The following is a 27,159-nucleotide window of genomic DNA, read 5'->3' as shown; positions in this document are numbered from 1 at the left end:
TTGCTTTCCCAGATCATATCCTGTTCAAATTTTTTCAGTCTGGGGAGGTGGCACAGTGGATAAAATGTGTTACACAAGTATGAGGAACTTAGTTCAGCTCCACAAAACCAACATAAAAGGAAGGCAGGTGTGGTAGCCACCTATGATTCCAGTATTCAGGAGGCAGAGACAGGGCATTCCTGGGGAAGCTGGCCAGCCAGACTAGCTAGGATCACTGAATTCTGGGTTCAGTGAGAGACCCTGCTCAATAAATAAAGTGAAGAGTCACTTGAGAAAGACACCCAATGTCAACTTGGAACTTCCACATGCATGCAGACATATGTACATGAGCGCCTGACCCACACACCCATGTGTGCCCACACACACACACACACATACACACATTTACATGCCATACATGAACATTTTGTACCTTACTGACTTATCAGCCTTAGCAACTGCAAAGCAATAGCTTGGGAAAGCTGACTCCATCAAAGACCCTTCAATATCATATTCCTCCTTCAGAGCAGAACCATTTCAAGTCTATCTGAAGAGCAACGTTCTCAGCTGGATTAATTGCAAGGTCAATGAATGAAACAAGACATACACAAAAACACATTTGCCAAAACAGCTCACACTACACAGAAAAGCTTTAAAGATGAGTCAAGGAGACAGTGAAATGGGTCAGTGGGTAAAGATGCTTATTGCCAAGGCTGCCAATCTGAGTTTGACACACAGGACCTACATGGGGAAAAGGAAAACCAACACCTGTAAGTGGTTCTCTGACCTCAGTTGTTACTGCATGTGTGCCCTACCAGCAAAAATAATAGTAATAAAAATAAAAATAATAAATGAAAAATTGTATTTTGTGTTTTAATATATTAATAAAGGCAAACATTAAATATGGAAGGCTGGAGACCACTCAGAGTCAAAATGCCTTCCAGTGTTCTACTAAGTTGTCTAAGGGTACAATGTATTCCTTTAGGTTATTGTGATTGTGCTTGGACCAGTCACAGGTGGGAGGTGCTACAGGATTAGTGGGATCTTAACACACATTTTAGCAGAGCCTGTGATGCACAAAGCATCTGTGTCCATCAGCAGACACAGTCATGCCTATGCATAGGACACTGAATTTAAACCAAACTTTAAAATCCTAATGCAGCATCCAAATTGATGTGTTCCAATGTGATGCTTATTTATTAATCTTCTAAAGTGGGTTCCACGTCAAACACTTGATGATTGATTGGTACAGACTTGACTTTAAAGAATTAAGCGTGCTCACTTCTAATTCCATAAAGTCTCTACTTTATATCTGCCATCAATGGGAATTAGGAAGGAAGTTCAATTGTAATGCAAAAATATTTACCTTACAGAGTTTCACTAAATAAGGCTCATACACATCATCTCAAGCTCAGAAAGCATATTAACTTTGAGCAAAACCAGAATAAAAGTGAGCTGAAGGGAAGAACTCAAGATTTTATATGTTGTGATCTCTGTCACAAAAGTCAAGCTAGAGGATAGAGCGAATGATAAAAGCAGGAAGCAGCAATGTAGTAGCCCCTATTGTAACCACCACCGTGGACCTCAAGTCAATGACTACTAGTTTTGCAGCAGTGTGGAGAGCCCCCATTCCCCAAGAGTATTCCAATTTAGTTAGAATCTGTGATTATTTAATCAGGACCTTGGCTGAATCATCCAAATATCCACTGAAATTAGAATCCAGAGGTGATCGCATCCAGACAGCAGCTGTGACTTATATATTTCCATATCCCCACAGAAGCAAGCATGCTGTGGGTACTCAATAAATATTAAGTGATTGCACATACTTGTGGAATGACCCTCCCCTGTGGGCCAGACATCTTCGCTATAGCATCTTTGACAGATGAGTGTCTGACATCTGCTTCCACACCATCTATTGACAGATATCTAATAACCTCCTAAGAATGCTGCTTTCCTTATGTGGTTCCTCTGATGGTTAGAGAGCTTTGTCTTCCATTAAGCTAAAACCTGACTTGGTGTAATGGGCTCCCACTCCCCTGAATTTCATCCTTCAGAAAACACAAAATAAATCTCTTCCATCTTCTTTCTGTTCTTCTCAAGGGACTGTAACAAGTTAGAGCTTGCCAGGTTCCCCTCCATCTGAGATCACATTGGAAACAACACACTGTTTTTTCTTTAACCATGATTTCAAATTTGAATATTGATAATAGGGCTCAGTAAGCCCATAATTAAAGACAAGATTCCAGATATAAACAAAAAGTGACAATATCACATATTAAATTAGGAAACCTTTTAAAGAACCATATATATCTTTGCCTCCATGAAACATGCACCCAACATATCCCCCACCCCATCTTATTGTTTTCTGTCCTTCCAAATTTCACCTCTAAGCTTGGCATTAGATCAAGGCAGGCCTTACTCTCTATTCATCAATAGTGCCCACAACATTCACGATATCAACAAACATGCAGTAAGTTCTTGTTATAGGCTAGGAAACAGTCTATGTCCTTGAGTCCCAGAATCAAAGAAGGCACAAGATCCCTTTTCTCACTGGGTTTATAATCCATGGAGATGTGTAAGAGTCAGCACATTAGGAATATAGTTTCAGATAAGTAGGCAGACATTGATTGCAAATAAGACAATGAATTTAAGCTCAGATCTATCTGAAGAAAATAAACCACAGGAGAAAAACAACAACCATATTTTAACTCTCTTAGTGAGGAATTGGACATCTACAAGTAGTGTCATCTACAAATTTGAAATGCATCTCCTCCACTCTTCACCCACATCATTAATTAAGTGTCACGTGGAACATGATTAAGAAAAAAGATATTTCAGGTACCCAGAGACTGCTTATTACACTTTCTTGTGTAGCATCTAATGACAAGGATCTTGCCAACAACGTAATTTAAAGATTTCCCAAACAGGTGAGATTTTGTCCCCTACCATGGTGGTTTGAATGTGAATGTCTCCCATAGGCTCTGGCATTGAATACTATGTCAATAATTGGTGGAGCTGCTTTCAAAGCCTTGGAATTTGTGGTTTTGAGTAAGTACATCATTAGGAACAGACTTTGAGAATCCAAAGACCAGCACCATCCCTATTTTACTCACTCTGCTTGCTGTGATTCCAGAGTGAACCCTCAGCTTTTGACTCTGGTCAAAATGCCTGCTTGCTGCCGTACTTCCCTATTGTGATGGTGAGGAACTCTCATCCCTCTGGAACTGTAAGCCTAAAGAAAATCTGGAGTTGTGTTTTATCACAGCACTAAAAAATTAACTAATACATCCACTAAATTTCCATAAACAACAGGAAAGGCATTCTCTTACCTGATGTGGAAATGCTTTGTTCCTGGTAAAAGCTGCCTTGTAAGAATAAGAAACATGGATGATTGCATTTTAGTGAAGCTGTACTTGAAGCATTAGCCCTTTGGAAGAACCACAACTGACTACTTCAGTCAGCTGCAGTTCAGTTTCCTAGAGCAAGGGCAAATATACCTCCCTTAGAAGACTTCCCTTCCTTGGTTACATACTGTTATGTTACCAGATAAAACCAGACAAATGCTTGTGTTATACATATCCACTTTGAAGAGGCATGGGGTTAGTATTTTAGAATGGGGTAAAATTGATGGATATTTCTATATAATACCACATGGTCCTGCCCATGGTCCACTTATTCTTTTCTTCTCCAATTGGAGGAGGCACAATTTTCCCAGGTCCTGCATTAATTAGAAAAATCTGTATATAAGAGATGAAAACATTTTTTGAGGCAGGGGTTCCTATCCGAAGCTGGCCTCCAATTCACTATATAGTCAAGAATAACCTTGAATTTCTGATCCTTCTACCTCTATCCTCTTAGTGATGAGATTAAAGGTCTGTGTCACTATGTCTGAATTACATAGTACTGGGGGTGGAACCCAGGGCTCACTCTATGCTGGGCAAGCATTCTACCAACTCAACTACATCTCCAGCCACAGCACACATCTTTGCTTTAGCTTAGCCTCTAAGCTGAAGGCATACTAACTCACATAAACTCTATGTTCTATTTACTTTCGTGCTGCGTAGTCTCCTCCATGCAGAACTTCAGCTTATGATTATGTAGGTTTTACCAGATACAACTCTAGAAGGCATCCTTGATAGAAAATTTTTACATGTTGCCATAATCTTTATAATCATTTTCTAGAAAATATTGTACACTTTTTCTGAGAATGGGAGCTTCGTTACATCACAAGGACATCATGTGGGTGAGCAGTTGGGCTAATTCATAATCCCCATGCTTAAAAAGCATGCCTTTTAAGCAAATGAACTATTTAAGGATACAAAATACATTCCTGTGCATAAAGTGAAGAAATGCAAGGACCTCAAATATCCATCAGTAGTAAATGAGTACATTTGATCTGTTCACACATCAGAATACTGATATCCCTTAGAATGAATCTGCTGAAGCCCTAAGTTTTAGCGTGGACAAACCTCAAAGAACCTAACGTTGAAAATGAGTGTATAGATAGTTATCAATTATGTAACTGGGCAATGTAGAATCAACTTCAGGATAAAAGATACCCCTTGATACAGATGGAGAAAAGGAAAGAGATTTCGGGAGGTACAAAGGCCCAGGTCAATAATAACTTATTAATGATAAAATATTGGTATGAATTAAATCTGTGCCACAGTTTTATGGGTACCTGTATTTTTGCATGTGTTTTTGTAAATAACTCATTTTTTAAGTTAAAGAGAACAGAAGTTCAGCTTCATTTCCCCCCAAAGGAACCATGATATTCTTCTCCTGTGGTAACAAGGTCCCAATTACTCAGTGGTTTTCTACTTTTTTTCTTTTTTTAGCAAGAATCTTACTTTGAATGAATTTTTTTCAGAATTCCTAATATATACAACCAATAAGAACTGAGGTGCCCTGGGGCCCTACTTTCTCTAACTCCCTCTCTGCATCCTAAGAGGGTCCCCAAAGGTATTATAGAACGCAAGACTCCATGGAGTACACTGGGAAAGCTACTCATATGACTGACAGTTATTCTCTCTGGGCCCATGTCAACAATTGTGGTATAGACTCTGTGTTATTCTTCCTTCTACCCTTCCTGGTCCAGGTTTGCTATCTAGTTCTTCTTTTTATCAAGAACCTAAATATACAAAAATGGCTCATCTTTAATAATTGACAGAATTAATAACTCTCAACATATATAAGCTGCCATTTCTGAACTGCCCTTCCTACCATTATCTAAATAAGAAAAATTTCAATACTGCTTGTGCTAGCAAAATAAAGTTTAACATGAAAATATAAAATGAAGATCTTTTTAAAGGAAGCAACTTTCCCTTAAGTAAAGGGAAACATTAAATTATTGAGGGTAAATATACTTATATACCCTTATATATATAAGAATCCATTATTAGAAATAGTAATAGCAAAAGATGGGACATAAAACATCCTTCAAAGACTGTCCAACATTTGTGTTTAATACTGTATCTCTATGACTAATGAATTAGTACAAAAAAAATCTGCAAGTAGCTCCAATTTCATGAATGGTCATAAATTTTAACATTTTATATTAACAAAATTTAATTTGTTCTGCTAGGTGACCTTATGCCATACTTAAGAAAATGTTACATTTTGGGGTATTTTTTACCCATCTATTTTTTTATATCCTGGCCATAGCCTTCCTCCATCCACCCCTTCCAGTCCCTCCCCCTCATTCCCTCCTTGCTCCCATCCCCTAATCCCTTTCTCTTCTGTCTCCACCCAGGAAAGGACAGGTCTCCCATGAGTATCACTAAAACATGGCATAGGAAGTTGCAACAAGACTCAGCACGCCCCCGTGTCTTAAGGCTGGGCAAGGCAAAAATGTCACATTTTTTTTAAAGAACCTTAGTCAACAAAATAGTGCAATTGACTATTTAAATATACAAAAATCAAGGTTTCAAGAGAGTTCAGTTCGTCCTACAATGTAAATGTCGTTTATCAAATACAAAACTTGTCTTCAGTAGTTGAACAGATACAGATAGTTGTGCTTTGGCTAGATGAGCAATAATAGCTGTGCCACTACAATGTCAGATTAAACGTCTCATGAAAACAAGTAGGAAACATCTTTCATAAGAGCAAAAGTAGATGAAACATTGATACTGTTTGGATGCCCATCTTCAGAAAATCACAGAAAAAGAGTAGACAACCTCCATGCTGGAAGGTTAACTTCCACATCTGATGCCAATCAGAAGGGATGGCCAGCAACAGGGTCTGTGATCAAAGCAATATGCACAGAGGACATTGCATAGACTCTGACTCTTGTTCAAGGATATCCAATTATTAAATCTAGAGTTTCTAACAGGCAGCAAGTCAATACATTGGTTCTAAGAATGGATAAAAGACCAATGTGAAATGTACCCATCCACCAACAGCTTAGTTTATCTGAGGGCAGAGCTTGTATCCAACAATATACAATAACTCTTTATTCATCAGATAGTCAGGAAATGCCATGTTCCAGCTAATCAAATATTTTTTGTTAATTGTTGCCACATGCAGAAGGATTACAAATTTTTAAAGAATGAGAATAAATTAAAATACACTTAGCACTGCAACTAAACTGATTATAATTTAATCTTTCTCTAATTATTCAGAATGCATTTCAGGGTCATCAGGAGGAGCATAAATTACCAGTGCTTGATGACTATGCAGGAAGTCACAGTTTTTCTAAAGATCCTGGTTAATAGAGACTGGGTAACAAAGAATTCAATGCAAAAGTTTGTATTTGGAGGACTTATGTGCTAAGCATTTTTCTGAGATATGAAATATATCATCAACCCTCACCAAAAGCAAATTTTAAGAGATGATATACTGATGTCCATGGAAACAGAACAACTTGTCCAGCATGACAAAATGCCAAAGATTTTGAGTACCAATCTGTCTTTAAAGGATAGACTCAAGTAAGAAAACATTTGTTACATAAAAGTATTTGTGAAAGTGCCAGCTTGGCTACTCAGAATGAACACACAATCATGGGACCATGATGTTAGTATATGTAAACGGGCTGAAGGATATTTTTGAGCCATATTCCATATAGCAGCCATGAATTTAGCAAGACAATACATGTAAGTCAAGAAGGGTGTGTGTGTGTGTGTGTGTGTGTGTGTGTGTGTGTGTGTGTGTGTGTGCATGTGTATCTGTGTGTCTATGTGTCCATGCCTCTCTCTGTAGTGTTTCTAGGAAATGCATTTGACTTGGGGAGGAGATGCTCTCCTGTATATGCATGTGGTGTTTGTAATTCACAAGTCACCATCCAACATCTTTCTTTACCTTTTTTGGAACAAGGTCCCTCATCAATCCTAGAACTCAGTTGAGTAGAATGGTTAGCCAGCAAGAAACAAGGACTCCTCCCTGACATCTTGCCACCATCTAGGGCTGGGGTTATAGTTGTGCAGGGCTTTCACATGGGACTTGGGATTTGAACTCATGCCATTCCACATAGCAAGCACTTTACCCATGGAGCCACCTCCCAAAATTTATGAAATAGTTTTGGAGGTGTTTGTAGACAAAATGAGAAATGTTAATGTAAAAGTATATCCCGAACATCTTAGGAGGAAAATATTTTCAGAAACTAGACCAATATAGCCCCTATCCACTTAAAACTCAGCTGCTAATGAATCTATACACTTAAAATATACTCACTTACTCATCTTTATGCGGTGGTCCAATTCTCACATTACTATTCATTTTAAACTGTGGAATACATTTCACTGGATTATTACTTGTAAAAGAACACAGTCATTAACAATTATTTAAGATTTGGGGCTGACAGGACATCACAATAGAGCCAACCCTGTTGGCACAGGGGTGGATGAGCCAGCCCCAAAATTGTGAGCATGGGAGAGTTGCCCTGATTTTTCATGTCTTGTGGTGGCATGTGCAGGGGAAAGAAGTCCTCCGGCCCCAACCCATAATGCCTGGGGCAGGTGGGAGAGCTGGCCTGGGATCATAAGTGTGGGAGAGATGTCCCTGACCCCCACCAGCTCCAACACTTGGGAGAGCAGGCCCTGCACCTCAACAGAGCGGCACAATAGAGCCAATCCTGTTAGAGCAGGTGTGGGTGAGCCACGCCTGAAGATGTGAGCATGGGAGAGTTGCCCCATTTATCATCTGTCTTGTGGTAGCATAGGCAGGGAAAGAAGCCCTCCTCCTTGCCCACCAATGCCTGGGGCAGGTGGGAGAGTTGGTCATGTGGTCATTTTAAGAGAGGGAGAGCTATTACCGATCCCATCAGCTGCAACATTCAGGAGAGCAGGTCCTGCACCGCACCAGGGCGGCACAAAAGATTCAACCCTGTTAGCAGAGGTATGGGTGAGCCACCCCCGAAATCGTGAGCACAGGACAGCTGTCCCCATTTCTCATCTGGTGGACCAACTCTACAGATGTCCAGGACCAGACCCAAGGTTATGACTTGGCCTGACCGAACATCCACCCCATCTATGATCTGCTGGAAAACGCTGACCTGCAGACCCAAAGCTGCAAGATCTTCACAACACAGGGCACCAGCAGGATGTCCAGGAAGAGTCCTAGTGGGGGCCAAGCATCAAACGTGTAGTGGAGACCAAGGGCCTCGAACCAGACCAATGACTCTGTAATGAACATTTCCAAGTGGAGATGTGTGGACCAAGGAGTATATGGGCATGACTTGTTGGGACACACTGCAGCTTCCAAGACGAGATTTTTAATTCCTTCCTTTTGAAAAAATTTTTCTCATTTTATTTTCTTCATTTTTTTTCTCTTGAATTTTGTTTTATTGAGGGGGATGTGCAGAGGTGGTGGGCAGATGTGAAGGGACAGGGAATAAATGGGATCAAAATACATACATGATGTGAACAACACATATTTAGCATGAATTTTAAAAGGTCTTATTACTAAAAACAAATTTGGAGCCAGGTATTGGGGTGAATGCTGAAAGATCAGAGAAGCAGAACAAGCCACAGCCTCACCTTGCCAACTCCTCAGCTGATTCTGTTTCCAAGAATCCTCAGACTGAAAGCCTTTGAATCCTCACCCAAACTGATTTCAGCTGAACTGTTGCTCAAAAGCCTGAAAGCTTAAAAGAGCTAAAGTTCCTGGTCCTCATGACTTATATACCTTTTTGCTTCCTGTCATCACTTCCTGAGATTAAAGGCATGTGTCTTTCCCAAGCAAGACATGAGATCACAAGTGCTGGGATTAAAGGTGCGTGCCACCATGCCTGGCTGTTCCCAGGTGGCCTTGAACTCACAGAGATCCAGACGGATCACTGCCTCCAGAATGCTAGGATTAAAGGTGTGTGTGTGCCACCATTTTATGGCCTTTATGTTTATCTAGTGGCTGTTCTGTTCTCTGACCCCAGATAAGTTTATGAGGGTGCACAATATATTGGGGAACACTATATCACCACACACAGAATAAATAAATTTTATTAATTAAAAAAAACATTTGGGGCTGAGTTTAAATCTATGTTTTAACAATGGATTCCAGTTCTCAGAAAGGTTAGCTTGTACATACCCCTCCTCATTATCTATTTTGTAATTCCTGGCTTGTTCATTTTTTCATCTAAACTGTTATGGCTCCTGATTCACCTTCACTTGCCAGCCCTAGTAAAATTCTTCATGCTTTCCTCTGCCTCTATGCATAATAGTTTCATTTGCCTCTAAAGAGCCAGTGACTACTGTGAAGGTCTTTCCTAAACAAAAAAGAAAGTAAAATTGAACTTGAGCATAGTATAAAGGAATCCCCGGGTGTGATTTTTTTTAGCTAATCTTAGTTCCACATAGGACACTTCGCTGGTGAGGAGACAACCCTATTCAAAGAGATGGGTGTCTGTCTCCTACCTCCACCCATAACATTTACAGATCATCCCTGAAGATGACTTTCTGTTCCAATGGGGACTATTTAGATTCCCAGAACCAGGCAGATAGGTTCGTTGTATTGAAGAAAACTCTGCATAGATGATGATAACTTGAGGCAAAAGAAGCCTTGGCTATAATAAACTGTGCTTGAAATTCAGAGTAGAAAAGCAGACTTCCCCTATGCAAGGCTTGCACAGAATGGCAGCAGAGCAGTGGTTCTGATTGCCACAGCTTGATCCTTCCTTCTAATTCAGGATCTTGCCCAGGGACAAAAGTTTCCTGGTCACATTAAATTTAAGGGAAGTTAATAGAACTGCACTGCCTAGCTGAATTAAATTAGGGACTAGTAGCAAAGTTTGAAAAATCATACATAACTGTCTTAAAACTTGATAGAAAGATGGCACTGGCCTTGAGGATGTCTGAAGGGTGATGTCACCCCTGTACAATGTCTTGGGTAGACCTCCCAATGCAGAGTTTAGATACTGATGCTCTCTACTGATCGATCCATTCGATTTCCTCTGCAAAACTGTGGTCTGCACAGTGACTGTGCGTGACTTCAACGCAAGGTGAACTCCTGACTCTAATAACTTAGAGGGATAACTTTCTAAGGGGGGAAAAGTGGGGCTCATTTCCATATCAGTGATCAGGGAAACATGCACATTGATGGTGGAATATATGTTACCTGGAACCTAAGTCAGTATCAATAGAAACAGGGCATTGAAGAGCAAGGTCTTGTTTTATTTTCAAATGAGAATGGTGTTAAAATTCAGAGTGGCAGGATACAAAGAATGAAGACTTTTTTTTCTCAGACCATTAATTATAATTTCTTTGGCTTAGTTGCATGGCTGAAGAAATTATCAAGAGTCCTAATAAAGGTATACCTCTTCAGAAAGAATATTTAGAGGGCCACAGAGTTCTTAACCTGACAGGATTCCCAAAATATAACCTAATTCAACTCTTATGTTCAAATGGGGAAACTGAGGCACAGAGCAACAATTAAGCAGATTTATATAAAGACAGTCTAAAAGTTTGGCACATAATTAAATATTCTATTCCTCTCATGAGAGCCTACCTGGACTTATGGCCCAGCTTGTCAGCCCAGCAAACTGGGAAGCTGAAGTAGGAGAATCTCAAATTCAAGTCTGACGTGAGTTACAAACTCAGTTCAAGCAGCTTGGGCAGAACAACAAAACACCATCCCAAAAACAAAACTTAGAAAAACAGCTAGCTGGCTTTTGGGAACCTGTTCCCCAGGCTGAATTACTTCACCCAGGCTTTATGCAGCAGAAGAGCTCGGTCCTACCTCAACTTGATGTACCATGCTTTGTTCAAGCCCATGGGAGGCCTGTCCCTTTCTGAATGGAGACAGAGGAGGAGTGGATGGGGAGGGGGTAAATGGGAGTTGGGGGGAGAGGGAATGGGAGGAGAGGAAGGAGGGGAAACTTTGGTCAGTATGTAAAAAGAAAAAAAAAGAAAGAAAAGCAGAGAGCTAGCTCACTGGTGGAGCTCTTACTTAACATGCATAAGGCCCTAGTTACTAATGTCACAAAAGGTACAGGAAGGGTATAATTAATAGCCACACATAAGCCTGGTACTTAAAATATATTTTATGGAAATGAAAACAATTATCTCATCCTTAAAAAAATTAAAAATAACACAATGGTGATACCAATCTACTAGTTTACTGAAATTCCCAAAAGTGTTTCCGTTTTACCACTCATCTGGACCCAACCTCCTGGCTACTCAAGCATTGACTGAGCACTTAGTGAATAGTAAGTATGTAACTCAAAATTCCAAAGTGTTTGTTCTGGTCAGAATGTCACCTTCCCAAATGATAAATAAAATGTTTATGCACGCCGCTTCCGTCTGCGCATGGTCACTCCTTTAATAACTTCCATTTTCTTCTGAGAAATGGTTTTCCTTCTCCCTCTCAAAGTTTATAGTAAGTGTTGCCTTCAGGAATCAAAGTGTCTCTCAAGTTGCATCTAGTCAACTGTCTTATACAATAAGCACCTAATTGTGAAAGGACAGCAGGTAAGCAAGAATCCCACAAGGCAGTTGTGTCACGTGGTTCTATTTGTAATATTGTTGTGTTTCTTCCACACAATGTCAGGTGCATTGCTAGAAAACTAAGGGACGATATGGTTAACCAGAAACGCCCACAATGATGGGCCTGTGAATGAACACTTAGGTCACTGTGTTATGACAGAGTAGCATGAGCAATGTTGGAATTATAAAAAGACAAGGCCATGGAGATGAAGGACATAGGGCCAATGGGAACAACACTGAGTAATACTGTGAACCAGCATCGTGAACCCAGAAGTTTATTTTCATACTGTATCGGGAGCTAACATACAGGTGACATTGTGCTATGAGGAATGCCTCTCTTTAGACACTAGAAACTTTGTTAAGCTTCCTAGGCAAGCTAGCTACCACCTGGTCATCCATTATTTCCCACAGGAGCATACAGTGGCCCAAGAGAACACTCCCTAACACAAGTTACCAAGAAGCACCTGCCAACCAAACTAAGGTGAAATCTCCTGCCTCACTCAAAGCATACTTGTTCACTCCACCTGGAAGACCAGAGTGTCCAAGTCATTTTGAAGATCTAGAAACAAGAGATAATGTAGACAGCTGTTGGGCTAAGAGATATCGCTCAATGGTTAAGAGTACTTGCTGCTTTTCCAGAAGAGCAGGATTCAGTTCCCAGCATCCACATGATAGCTCACCATGGTCTGTTACTCTAGTCCCACGGTATCTGATACCCTCTTCTGGCCTCTGTGAGCACTACAAACAGATTCTACACAGACATACATGTAGCCAAAACACTCATATATATAAAATATTGAAAGATAATAAATAATAATATAGACAATTGTTTGTGAGACTATTCACTTATACTTGGGACTCTTTGGGGGAACCTCCCTTTCCTCAATTCCCGTTGTCTTTCATGGTTCTTTACTAAAAATATTTATTAAACATTACCATAGAATCATTTATTTCCTCCGCTTTTCTACATTTTTGTTAAGTGTGCTCTTTCTATTGGGAAGCTAGATTTTCATCAGATCAACTAACTTCACCTGCTTTAGTCGAGGGTCCGTTTTACAGGTGTAAAGATGAAACTGAGCTTCTGTGGACTGTTACACCATAAAAAAATAGCAGGGCAGATTTGTGAGAAACACTGAGTGATATCAATCACCTAAATTTCACTTGAAATGAGAAAGTGCTTTATGGGAAAAGGCAATGTGACAGCTACAATAAAAATAAAGATGAGCTGAAGAGATCGCTCAGTGGTTAAGAGCATTGCCAACTCTTTCAGAGGTCCTGAGTTCAATTCCCAGCAACCACACTGTGGCTCACAGCCATCTATAGTGGGATCTGATGCCCTCTTCTGGTATGCAGGTGTACATACAGATAGAGCACCATATGCATAAAATGAATAAATCTGAAGGGAGGGAGGGAAGGAGGAAGGAAAAAAGAGAGAGAGAGAGAGAGAGAGAGAGAGAGAGAGAGAGAGAGAGAATCTAATAGTAATTGTAATTTTAAATTCACTGGTTCCAGGCTGGTGAAGGACTTTAATTACTATTTCACAGCAACTGAAACTAGATTAAAAACCTCAACTGGCCGGGCGGTGGTGGCGCACGCCTTTAATCCCAGCACTCGGGAGGCAGAGCCAGGCGGATCTTTGTGAGTTCGAGGCCAGCCTGGTCTCCAAAGCGAGTTCCAGGAAAGGCGCAAAGCTACACAGAGAAACCCTGTCTCGAAAAACCAAAAAAAAAAACCTCAACTGAAGCCAAAGTTCACCTGTCTTAAGTTCAGGTTCCTGCTCACCTCAGTCTTAAGCTCTGGTTCCTGCCCACAGAGAGCTCACCAGCCAGAACACAGGGCAGACTGGGGCATCCCAGCTGGCTCCAGGTGACTTTTCTGTAGGATTTTCAGCTGCCCCTTTCATGCACCACTCCTGTTCCATGAGGCAGGACCTCTGTGTCTCAGAGAATGGGTCTGCAAATAGCATCTACCTGGCCCTTCCCATGAGAGCCACACTTGGGCAAGTCTGGTGAAGTATGTCATGAAATGTGAATATGTATGTGTACATGTATGTGTGCACAAGTGTGTATGTGGACATGCATGTATATGTATCTATGCATAAATATATGTATTATCTATGCATGTGGATATGTGTTTGTATTGTCTGCGTATATGTATATATGTGTGTATGTATGGGTGTGTCTGTGTGTCTATATATATGTATATATGTGTATGTGTGAGAATGTGCATGTATGTGTGTGAATATGTATTTCACATGTACATCTGTGTATCTCTGTGGATGCTATATTACTAGATACTACTGAAGTATCTTTTAGTCATGGTACCAGTTCTCTACAATTGTTTTAAAAACATGTTAGAAAATAAAATCACAGAATCAGATAGGCATAGATTTTGAAGGTATATCAGTAAGGAGTACTAACATCTGTTTGTACTGAAAAACACTCAAACAAAAATTATTCATTTTGACCAGAGTGATGCACAACCTTCACCAAAGTGTAAGGTATGGGACTGGGGCGGTAACTCAGTCACCAAAGTGCTTGCTGCACAAGCGTGGGGATCTGAATGTGATTGCCAGCACCCATACAAAATGCCAGGTGTGGAGGCACACACACGCAACCCTAGTGCTAGAGAGGCAAAGGCAACTAGATCCCTCAGGCTCACTGGCCATCCAATCAAGAAGGACCAGCGAGCCCCAGGTCCCAGTGAGAGACACTGTCTCAAAACACAAGGTAGACAATTTAGAATATATGAGGCTGGCTTCTGCCAATGCACATACATACATACACACCTGCACATACATACATACACCCTCACACACAGGCACACATATATATGTATTCACTTACTCAACAACAACAACAAAAAGTCATGAAGCACCCATGTCAAAAAAGAGAACATCAAATGTTTTAAAGATTTCAGAGGAGGAAGTCATGATGGACTGAATGGGACAAAGAGACCAATGCAGGGCTCCAAGGAGAAAACACAGGCCTCCCTGATGCCTTGTGGTGCTGAGCAGATGGGCACTATTACAGTGAGCAAATGTATGGTGTGATATGGGAGAAGGAGAGGGGAAGAAAGAGGAGGGGGCGTTCATTTCCTGTAGATGGAGGCCTATCTGAAGAGGTGCAAGCAGCGAGGAGTAGGCTGAGGGCCATGGTGATGTCTGGGCCTGGGCTGCTGCAGGGGCCCATGTCTGGGTCCATAACCCTGATACAGCTGCAGTCTCTGTTGATGCCCATGGCTCCTGTTATCACCAAAGGCAAAGAGGATAAGGCTGTATAGAATTTGTCCAGCCCCTCACTGGCTACAACACTAGGGAGAACTGGTCCTGCCCCTCATGGGCTGGAACACTCAGGAGATAGGGTCCTACCTCACCTGGGCAACACAGTAGAACTGACCTTGCTTGCAGAGGCACAGCTGAGCTGGCCCTGAGGATGCGAGGGTAGGATAGTTAACCACACCCCCGTCGCCTGTCCTGTGGCAGTGAGAGCAAGGGAAAGATGACCTCTCCTCCTTGCCCCGGCCACCTGTGGTGGGCAAAGGAGCTGACCTTCCCCTTTACCAGCTGCAGCACTTGGGAAAGTGGACCCTACACCTCACCTGGGCAGCACAGTAGAGTTGACCCTATTGATGGGGGTATGGGTGTACAGGTCCGAGAATGTGAGCATGGGAGATCTTGCCCCACCCCTCATCTGCCATATGATGGTGGGGATGGGGGAAAGATGCCCTCTGCCCCTCTGTCCCTCCCCGTCTGTGGCAGGTGGGAAAGTTGCCCCAGAGGTCATAAGAGTGGGAAAGCTGACCATGCCCCTCACCAGCTGCAGCATTCAGGAGAGTGACCCCTACACCTTGCCTGGGCAACATAATAGAGCTGACTCTGAAGGTGCAAGTTTGGGAGAGCCGACCCTGGGGGCATGAAAGCAGGAGAACTGGCCCAGACCCTTGCTCATCCCTGAAAGGGCTGAACTAGCCAGGGCAATGCTAGAGAGCTCACTCTGGTGGTGAAGAGTCGTCGGGAGAGCTGTTGGGCTGACCAACCCTGAAACTAACTACCCAGGCCCAGAACCAGGGTTATGAGTTAGCCCATCCCAGCATCCACCCCATCTATGATCTTCTGGGAAACCTGAAGGAACTGGTCCTGCAGACCCAAAGCTGCAGGATCTGCATGACACAGGGCAACAACGGGATATCCAAGAGGAGCCCCAGTGAGGGCCCAGCATCAACGGTGTAGCAGAAACCAGAGGCCTCAAACCAGACTTGACTTGCAGTGAACACTTGCGAGTAAAGATATATGGATAAAAAGGATTACTGTGTGACTCACTGTGTCACACTGCAGCTTCCATGATGAGATTTTTCTCTTTTCTTTTTTCATTTTTCTCTTGAATTTTTTTTTTGGGGGGTGGACTGGGGTTGCAAAGGCAGAGGATGGATACAACAGGATGCGAAGGAATCAAGATGCATGATGTAAAAGACACAAGGAATAAATAAAAAAGTTTTTTTTTAAAAAAAAGATTCCAATGCATTCATAGATACAAATGATCTTTTGTTTTTGTGACTGACTAGGTTAAGAAGATAGCAGCTAATTTTGTCCCAGTTACCAGATGAAGGGGATTCAGAAGGTCAAAACCGTGACTTCTACAAGGCACAGAAACAGAACACAATTCAGACACCCTACACACACTCCCCTGTTCCTTCTCAAACACCGCCAGCATCATTCCTCCTTCCCATTCACAAGTCTAAGAGAGTGCACAAGTGAAGAAGGCCACTAGGGAAAAGAAGCATAGGAATGAAGCTGAGGAAGGTCAGAGGTCATGGCTCAGGTCAGGCTAGCTGCCTGAGTTCATGTGTGCTCTAGCTATAGAGAACACAGATACTACAAATTATTCTGCTCCTAATTTCTGAAATTAAATAAACAAAACTACCCTAAGATTCAGCAAAGAATACTACCACTGGGTACTCCTGAAAAGAACGTGCCAGCAGAATATGGAAGAGACACACACTCCTACATTCATTGCAGCAATATTCCCTACAGCCCACAGGAATCACCACAACAAATACGTAGGGAGGGCTAGAGAAATAATTCGATAATCAAAAGAAGTTGCTGTTCTTACAGAGTTCCTAGCACCCACATCATGGCTCACAAACACCCTTAACTACAGTTCCAAAGGATCTGATGTCCTCTTCTGACCTCTTTAGACAATATACACACACAATGCACTTACACTGTGTGCAGGCAAATACTCACAAATAAAAATAAAATCCTTTTTTTAAAAATACATAAGGAGAAACACAGCACATATCCACAATGGAAGACTACTTAGCTTTAAAAAAGGAGAAGGAGGCAACCCTATGATCTGTGACAATAGGAACCTGAGGGCATTCAGTGAGTTCTGCCAGGCACAGAAAGACAAACTGCGTGCTCTCACTTACATGTGCAGACCTACACAGTTGATCTGATAACAGTAGAAATGTAACTGATTGTTGCCAGCAGCCATCCAAGGTAGCCAAGCACAGGTTTACCAACATTATCCAGGCAATCTTACATGCTGCCAGTATGTCCCTGAAAGCCATGAAAACATATCTCACAAGAACCCTCTATGTACTAGGAGAAGAATTATTTCATGGGGCCAAAGTGGCATCATTCTCATTCAAGAAGTAATAAAACAATAGCTACAGTGTGGGAATCTCCATCAGGTACTGGAGTCTTTATTCTAAGCTGACAATGGATTTTTAATTCGTTAGTGCTTCTGAAAGGTCAATGTATTAACTTTTGAGATCTTTCCTTAATCCTTAGGACGTTCGTGCACATTTAGAAAAATGCAGGTGCTTAACAAATTTTGTCCAGTTAAATGGGCCTCTGTGATCTGAAATTGGCATAGGCAGGTGGCTGCCAGGTCTGCGCTACTTAGGGAAATAGATGTATTTCTCCTCTACTGGCTCTCGGTGGGAAGGGGAAGAGGACGGGGGAGGGAGAATACTGACAGACAACAGCAGGGGGACTCTGTGCTCAGCATCTTGTCTTGGTGGTATATCCAACTGCAAGATTTATAACCTTCTTGTTACCATGTATCAGCTTCAACACTTTCCATGAAGTCTTCAATAACTTCGATGACATCTTGCTGAGGGGTTTTGTCATTAAAAGCCTAAAGCTGGTCATTAACAAACCTTCTCTGCAATCATCCACCGCTGTGCTAGCTCAGGCATGGATCTAACTGGAAAGTTGGGCTGCCTTGGAAACTTTCTAGAAGAATGCATTTTTATTGTGCAGAGTATATTTCTTTAGGGGAAGAATCCCAATCATTTCATCATTTATTTCTCATTATCTATGGACTAACCCTTCCCTCATAGACATAATCAAATTCAACAAACATGTGTAGCACACTACTATTTAATAGGAACACTGCTTGGGGCTAAATATATAATTAGGAAAAAATACAGCTCAGCCTTCAGAGGATTCATGCCCACCCTACCCCACCCCCCAAAAAAATTAGCCACCATTAGCAGACCCTTTTGTAATATGGTGAGAGTCAATGCAGGCGTTATATGCATCATCTTGTTCATTTGTCACTGTCTCTTGGAAGATGCATGTTCTTAATAACCTCATCTTTGTGATTAAATGACTAGAGCTTTGCCTACTTGGGAAATCAACCAGCCGAGGTGTCCATCAACAGGAGAATAGATAAAGAAAGTGTGGTGCATATACACTATGGAATTTTATTTGGCCATAAAGAATGAAACGATGACATTTGCAGAAAAAAATAGATGGTATTGGAGACCATTATGTTAAGCAAAATAAGCCAGACTCATAAAGAAAAGTAGTACATTTTAGCTCCTACTCAGATTCTAGATGAAGAACATGAAGGTAGAAAGGGTCTATGAGAGGGGATGGAGAAGTCTGCAGGGAGATGGAAGGGAGTACCAGAGAGAGAGCAATGGCGTATCTGTGATGTGATAGCAGAAAGGACGACAAATTGGGTGAGGAAAGGAACCAACAAGAAGAGTGGGAGGTAGGAGAGGGAGGATAGTAGGGGAGAAGGTTGAATTCGAATGAAGCACCATGATACCCATATAGGAAGAGGACAAGTTAGGCATGATGATACACATCTATAACCCCAGCACCCAGGGAGGAAGGCAGGATGATTAGAAATTCAAAACCAGCCTTGGGTCTATGAGACCCTGTAACAGACAGTAAATAAAAATTAAAAACCAGAAGACAGGAGAAAAAGACAAGAGGGAATGGTAGAACAGGAGGAGGAGAAATCATATGGAATTCCATTACTCCGTATGCTAATTAAACAAACTAACTTTTTAAAATTAGGAATGCTTATAAAAAAATTTTCTCACCATCAATGAGCTTCTAACTGGCAGAACCAGATCTCAAAAACAGGTTTTGCATAACTTCACACAGGTTTACCTGTCCTACACAACCACAGAAGATCAGACCATTAAAAAGCATGGAAAGGACCTACAATCTCAGACTGTACAAAGACAAGCCATGCTGGATGCAGACAGAAGTTAAGCAAATATGAGGAAGAACAGGAGCCCAGGCTGGAACCACTTTCGTAACAATTAGTTTGTGCTGGATGGAGTCTTGCCCTGAAGAGTCCCCTCCCCTGACCTCCCTCTTCCTCATATCCATCCACAACACTGAGAATGGAAGGTTTCCATCCATGAGCATTTGTGCAGGGGATTTCAAGACTGCCCACTGGCTCTGAGTTTCCGGCACTGCTACTAAGCTTGTGAATAGAATAAAGACTCATAAGTTGTACGAAAAACAAGCATTTGTAGATCACTGAACTCCAAACCTACAAAAATCCATCTAAATAACTTTTTCTGCCAACAATTTGTTTTTTTTTTCACCCAATTTTCTGCCCTCTCAGAAGGAAATAATCAGAGAATATTTGCCTCTCCCACTCATTTCCAGTAGGAAATAGCCAAATGGCCAATGCTTCAAAGAGTAATAAAGCATGCAGTCATAAGAGACTCTTCTGCTACAACGTGGAAAGAAGGGAAAGAATAGGAAATAATAAGTCCTCAAAAGCTATTTCTCATTTTAAAAAGTTATTATACTATTTGTTGTGGGGGTGGAGATCAGAGGACAAATTGTGGGAGCCAGTTCTCTCCTTTCACCATGTGCATGCAAGAATTTGAACTCAGGTCTACAGGCTTGGCTGCAGATACCTTTGCCAACTGAGCCATCCCACGGGCCACATAATGATACTTTCTTATTATTTCTTTTAGTTTTGAGATTATAACATAAATCATTTCCTTCTTCTCCTCCTCCTTCTTCTTTCTAAACCCTCTTGTATAGCCTCCTTTGCTCTCTTTCAAATTCATGGCCTCTATTTTCATTAATGGTTGAGAATATATATTAATTACAGAAGTACAGCTTGCTCAGTCTGTATAATGTTACTTGTATGTAGGTTTTCGGGGATGATCATTTGGTGTTGGATGACCAATTGATGTGCTCTTCCTTGGAAAAGACTATTTCTGCTCTCAGTACTCATTAGTTGACTGTGGTTCTTGTGTAGGGTTGAAGTCTTGTGAGCTTTCTCTCATCATGGGCATGTCTGTTGTTGCTTTTGTTCAGCTCATGTGTATGCAGCCATGAAGGTGAGACTTTAAATAGTGAGAAAAATAACCTGTGATAAGAATATTTTAAGGATGCACATTTTGTAACAATAATTACCACTGGTTAAGGACCTCTAATGTACCTGACAATGGCTTCTGGAGCTTTATGCTGTAAACTACTAGATGAGATGGAATCTTTGCAACGACTCTGCCACTGAAACCATTATTCCCACACTTACCAGTAAACAAATCGGGGACCAACAGGTTAAGCTATTTGCCAAGGGCCCCACAATGAGCAATTTGTAGATCTAAAATGTAAGTCTGGTTTTATCAAGTTTGGGTTGCCACTTTACTCTTATCTGTATCTATGTTCATTAAAATATGTCCTATTTAAAGATGTTCAAATAGAATTAAACAGTGCAATAATAAAAGGTACTAGTGAATATTCTCCCTCTCACTCTCCCCATTTCTTCCCTCTTTTTTTTTTCTTCTTTCTCAAAATGAGCCAGAAACATTAGCTTACATTTAGTGCTCAATAAATGGCTGTGGGATTTTACCTGGGGAGCTCTGAAAACCCTGCAGGCGGATATCATCGATCCAACTATAGTGTCATTATGTGCCTGTCCATATGCATGATGTGGAGTGGGGGAGGCTTTGTTCACAGGAATCACAAAACCATCATCCATCTGACACCCAGGGGTGTTGGTGGGCTCTTACCTGCAGGGCTTCCCACAAATGTCTTCCTTGAACTACTATTATTTTTAATTGCTCACAGGATGCTTCTGACTAGGGAAGTTCTTGCCAACTAAGATTATCAGCTCTGCCTCCGAGGAGTCGCAGAAAATCCATGAGTAGCTCCAGCTGGTGAGAAGCCAGATACACGGGTCTTAGATTTCCCCAACATCACAGAACCAGCTGACCCTTTCAGAGACATGGAGAACCACAGCAGACGACCTAGGTAAAGTCTGAACAGCAAGCTTAAGGAAAAGGACTTGTGTGAGGGGACAAAAATTACTGTCTCAGAAAGTCCTCAACTCACAGATCATAGATAATACAAAAATACTCAATAATGATATTAATAACACATTCTTCCCTATCACAGGAAAAGTTGTTTAGTAGCTTTTTGATATGAGAAAGTGCCTTGGACTCTCTGCAAATCAGTTTCCTCATCTGTAAGAAAGGAATAATTACCCAAAGTACTGTTTGAGATTGAAGTGAGACAACGGCATCAATAAAACTCTTTTTGTTCCCATCAGAACGGAGTTATGAAGAAAGCGCTTAGTAATAACTTTTATGGAGGTGAAAATAAAGTCTCTCAAGGAAATGAATAAAACAAGATTCCATGAAAAACTAGAAGAAAAGACTTAAACACCATGAAAGAGCTCTCCCTGCTTCCTGGCTCCTTCCCTTTCCACGCACTAGCTCCCTCCGTAATGTTTCTAAGCTCATAAGGCAGAATGCAGCCATCAATGGCCCGGTAACTTGCTTTCCCGCCCCCTTCAACCTAAGAAACAAACTGATCCATTCAGGTTGAATGGATCCAGTGAGAAACTTTCAGCGAGAAGCTGGGATTGGCTCAGTTCACATCATGTAATTTCATCTAAACCAACCAGTTGTTTATTGACGAGGGCGGTACTCTCTCCCATTTTCCAAGCTGAACCTGTGCTAAGCATACAAATCAGGACCATGGACCATCTCACAGAAGAAAGGAGACGTGCTACTGGAAAAATGATTCCACACAAAGCAAATTACTAACACCTAGTGTAGAAACATATTAAAAATATTTCAGCAATACCCATCCCAAAGTGAACACACTCACGTTTGGATATTTGTCCAGAACAAATACATATTAATATAGGTATTTGCCAATATATAAATGTCCAAACATTTTAATGGTTCATATCTTTTTTAAGCCCAAACAAAGATGGTATTGTATACCTGGCATGGTGGTACATATCTATGGAGGGAAAGGTATTAGGAGTTCAAGACCAGCTTTGACCAGCAGTAAGGTTAAAGCTAGCCTGGGATACATGAGAACTTGTCTCAAAAAGACAACAAATCAGACAACAAAAGCAGCATTGTGTATTAGTTATAATGAAAATACATAGTATGTTGTAAGATGAGGAAGATAACATATGCTAAAAATTAATGATATTTTAAATATATAATATAATCACTAGTCAACATAACATGGGGTTATGTCTCAATAAACCCACGGCTAAGTTTAAAATGTTTGTACCAGCCCTAACTAAATTGTTACCAGCTAAGCAACATGGATGCCAAGGTCTTGATTGTTCTGCCTTGCGACAGAGACTCATTAAGAGACGTGGTTCTCAGTTCCTACCTGGTGTGACAGAACAGTACCATGGAACATCTGCACAGGAAAAGATCAAACTTCAACATTTCAGTTTCCCTTTCTACTGGGTGAATATCATTCTCTCCATTCTAAAGTATAAATATCTTAAGTTGAGGTAGCATCATCTGTGTACATCCTGTTCGTTTTCCAGCCAATAATCTAAAGACTCAATAGAAAGTCAACATGCTGAAGAATAGTATTTTTGCTTGTCAGTCCTGTTTCTTTTTCCTGTCCTTTAGAAACCCAAATTTAATCACAATTTCTGTTCTCACATTCTGTTACAACCCACATCTCTAAATGACTACATTTATGGGCCTACCACTGAGTGTTTAGCATGAGAAATCTCAGGGATTGTATCAAGCACTTAAAATCATTTCAAAAGCCAGCGAAGACGCCTTTCTATAATTAGCAATAAACAGTACCAAATTGAAAATGAAAAAGGTTAATTCCTATTTTTGTCTCTTTTCCCAAACATGTACATACTAATTTTAAACAAGTCATTCTGGTTTCCTGTATCTATCTTCTGTGATGCAAAATCTTCATTGTTAACTTGACTTCTTTAGATTTAATGAGACAGTTGAGACACATCTCTGGGTGTGCCTGTCAGGAGATTATCCTAGGGTTCATTTCAGGGAGAAGAACATGCACCCTAAATGGGGAGGGGAGCATCCCATAGACCAGGGGCTGTGTGGAATAACAATTGGGGGGAAAAGTAGAATGTCATAGTGCACCTTCATCCCCTTTCACTGTTTTCTAGTTGGCCATGGAGTAAACAACAACACTCCTCACCCACATCACCCATTGACAAGATGTCTGGCTCACGTTCATGAGAGCAAATCAACATGGACTGAAGCCCCTGAAACCATAAGCTATAACTAACTCTCCCTTTTCAAAGTTCTTCTTTCTGGTATTTAGCTACAGCAACATGACAGTAACTAATAAACCATCCACAAATCTACATGACAGCCTACCTCTCCTTCAGGATGAAACCTTGGAACATCAGCAGGTTAACAATGTACTAGACTCATTCACAGAGATTAGTAGAAAAGAATCTCAGAGAAGCAGAGATTTTCCCTTTATTTTCAGAATTGAATTCTCACTCAAAAAAAAAAGAACAAACAAAAAACACATTGTGAATGTCATTTTTGAAAATATCTTTAGTTTTGGTTAGATTATAGGAATATGATCACTGTCTTTCAATAAGCTCCAGAACTCCGTGAAGAATCAATCCACAAATAGCAGGCTTTAGAAATATACCTCTTTGCATCTTATTCTAGAATTCCTTTTGGTGCTTCCTGAGCAATTTTTTAGAGACTAATTACTAGACTTTTCAATAGAATCATAATAAATAAATATGGCTGCTATGATTGAAAAAAAAAAGGAAATTGTAGTCTCATTTTGTGTTACTTCCAGCTGTGACTCCTTTATAGGAGCAAGAAATAAAACTGAGGCAGTGGCAATGTTCTAAACAACAATATTTCAAGAAAAGCTGCAGGAGGGCAGACAAGGTGGCAGACTAATTAGTAATGCCTGTTATCAATTAATAATTATGACTCATCATTTGTTATCAAATATTAAAAGAACTGTCTTGGAAGAGCTATCATCATCATCATCACCATCGTCACCATCATCATCATCATCATCGTCATCATCATCATCATCATCATCATCATCATCATCATCATCTTGTCTGGAAAGTTGTTCACATATCTCTGTTTCTAACCAGGCCACTTAGTTATAGCTCAAATCCTAGACTGAGATTCTTGTAAATCCTGTCAACTCATTTTTGACAGTTAGGATATCAAAATATGCAGATGAGTGTGCGATAGCTGAGCGGTGTTGATGTTTTATGATACCTAATGGTTTCCCTGCCATCCTATTCTTGTTACATTCACCTACAATTCAGGAAATGCTGAAGACAGTTGTTTTTTCCTTGATTCAGTTTCAGCAGAGTGGAAACTAGGCCTAATCCTCACTTTCCTCTTCTAAATACCTGCTCTCCCCTCTCCTAATTACATGGCTTTACACTAATTTACATGAATTTCAGCTTTCAAAATCAATGGTCTTTGCTGAATGCAAATATGCACATGGGAAAATTATATTAAGTTTGCACAATTGATCTTTCATCATTTCAAATGGTACCTTTGAATAGTTCCTGAAATGTCTGTCTGAAATACTCCCAACGCTGAGTGTCATCAAGAGATGGGGGGTCACACTGGGGAAACCCATTCTCGGTGATGTAAATTACAGGGTTATTATATGTATCCTAGAACAAGAGAGCAGAAGTTTCATTTCAAACAGATGTTAAAAAAAAGAAAAAAAAAGAAAGCTCATAAAATCAGGTGCATTACCCTCTATCTCCTGGAAGCTACAACCCCAAAACTAGTTTTCATCAAATTGCACTGACCCTATTAACTTAATTTTCCACACACTGACCTTTTATGACTAACAATGGAAAAGCAAAACTGTGCAAATGTCCATGAAGACAGTCAAATGACTCTTAACATAATGAGAAGACAGAAATATCCTTCTTCCCATCAGCATCTGCTGATTGTCACTGCTCCTTAACCCCTTGGTCCCGCTGGCAGGTACATTTTCTATCACCCACAGGAGGGGTCCAGAAAACTGGTACCTTGAAATTGTAATTTCAGCTACTAGCATAGGGGAGATTCAGAAAACATTCAGTTCTCTTTCCTTAAAATGTCTTTTCTAACCAAAACAGTGACAGTGGCTTGAAAAATACATCCAAGCTACTCATATAGACAGAATTTAACAACACATTTTAGTATTAAAGCCAGCTAGTTCATCCTAATGAACTCAAATCTTACTCTTCTCTTCCCAGCCAACAAATGGACATACTAACACCTAAAATCAACCCTTTTGGTGTTCATACACATGGATACATATGACTTCCTAGAGTATGACTTGGTACATATAGACACAAATACATCATTCATTTACCTTAATGTATTTCAGTAGCTTACGTATTCCCCATGGCACCACGTAGATCCAACCCACATTTTCCCAAGATGGATTGGGAAAGAATTCAATCTCCACATCCTGAAGGAAGCTGAGTTCTCCCTTCTTATTCTCCTGGTGCCTGACTAAGCGAGTTGTATAATATTGAACAGCAAAGAAATCAGCAGTGCCTTTGATCATTTTCTTCTCTTCTTCTGTGAATTCTGGAAGCCTTGATGATGGATAGCCTTGCTTTTCACTCATGGAGGCAATCTGGGACTTGACAAGTTCAGGATAATCACCATCAATAAATATGGGTTTCGCAAAGAAATCCAACTGGAAATTGATGGCTCTCTTAGTAGCTTCCTTGTCAAGCACTGAGTTGGGATCTGCTGGTTCTAACCAGCAAAAAAATAATGATAGAGACACAAAACCCTTCTGTTCTTTCCGGAATAAAGAATCATAGCTATGCCAGGATCTGGCATGAGCCTTAATCAAATTATGAGCCGCTTGATAACCCCCAATCCCAAAGTGAGGCACACCAGGAGCAAAGATACCCATGTCATAGGCCAAAAGAGCAAGAATATTAGGCTCATTTATGGTGAGCCACTGCTTCACTCTGTCTCCAAAAGTCCTGAAGCAAAACTGAGCATATTTGTCAAAGACTTCAACAATTGCTTCTGACAACCAACCTCCTTGGTCTTCTAAAGCCTGAGGCAAATCAAAGTGATAGATGGCCACTATGGGCGTCACCCCATTCCTTAACAAATCATCTATGATCTTGTTGTAATAGTCGATTCCTGGGAAGAGAAAATATAAGAAGCAAAAGATTATTTTTAGTATGATGCCAACATGTTTTATGAGACAGGTATCGGGATGAGTTTTATTCAAAACAAGACATATATTGTATTTAAGTTGATCAATGAAAGGTAGGGAAGAAGCATGGAGAATATCAGAGAAGACAGGGTAATTAGGAAGTGATGGTGAGATGTGGATGCAGGGATGGGAAGATAATTGCTCCAAAACAGATACATTTGAGGAAGTTGTTCTCACCTAACGTTATGCTTTTTTGTGTGTTTACTGAAATCAATTCCATAAGAACATAAGCTCTATGTGAGGTTTGGATGTGCAATTCATCTCTAAACTTTCAAATCCTGGAATCATATCAAAAGTTCAGTGAATAATAAAGATCTGTTCAATTAATAGATCCCAGGAGTATTAAAAAGTAAACAAAGAAAGCAAATCAAATGATTGCCTCAGTTCTTTGCCAGGCCGATTTGCCTTACAAGTCTGGGAAAAGAGTTCCACTGAGTACACACAAAGGTTTAGCATCTAAAACAGGTACAGGAGGACATGCCTGTGGTCCCAAATACTTGGAAAAAT

At 40.7% G+C, this 27,159-nt stretch overlaps 1 protein-coding gene across 1 annotated transcript in view; it reads right to left on the bottom strand.

Moving 5' to 3' along the window:
- LOC128108875 (cytosolic beta-glucosidase) overlaps positions 1–27,159 on the bottom strand; it is a 134,002-nt gene that overhangs the window by 45,939 nt on the left and 60,904 nt on the right. The window contains exons 3-4 of the mRNA XM_052735893.1: positions 25,780–26,576; positions 24,961–25,084 (exon numbers count right to left, since the gene is read on the bottom strand). Coding sequence (XP_052591853.1) covers positions 24,961–25,084; positions 25,780–26,576 — 921 coding nt within the window. The remainder of the gene's footprint in view (positions 1–24,960; positions 25,085–25,779; positions 26,577–27,159) is intronic.

Source organism: Peromyscus californicus, unplaced genomic scaffold (genome assembly GCF_007827085.1).
Source record: "Peromyscus californicus insignis strain IS unplaced genomic scaffold, ASM782708v3 Scaffold_13__1_contigs__length_99412109, whole genome shotgun sequence".
Lineage (NCBI taxonomy): Eukaryota > Metazoa > Chordata > Mammalia > Rodentia > Cricetidae > Peromyscus > Peromyscus californicus.
Note: the sequence above shows the minus strand (reverse complement) of the source record. Positions and strands in the feature narration are given on the sequence as shown.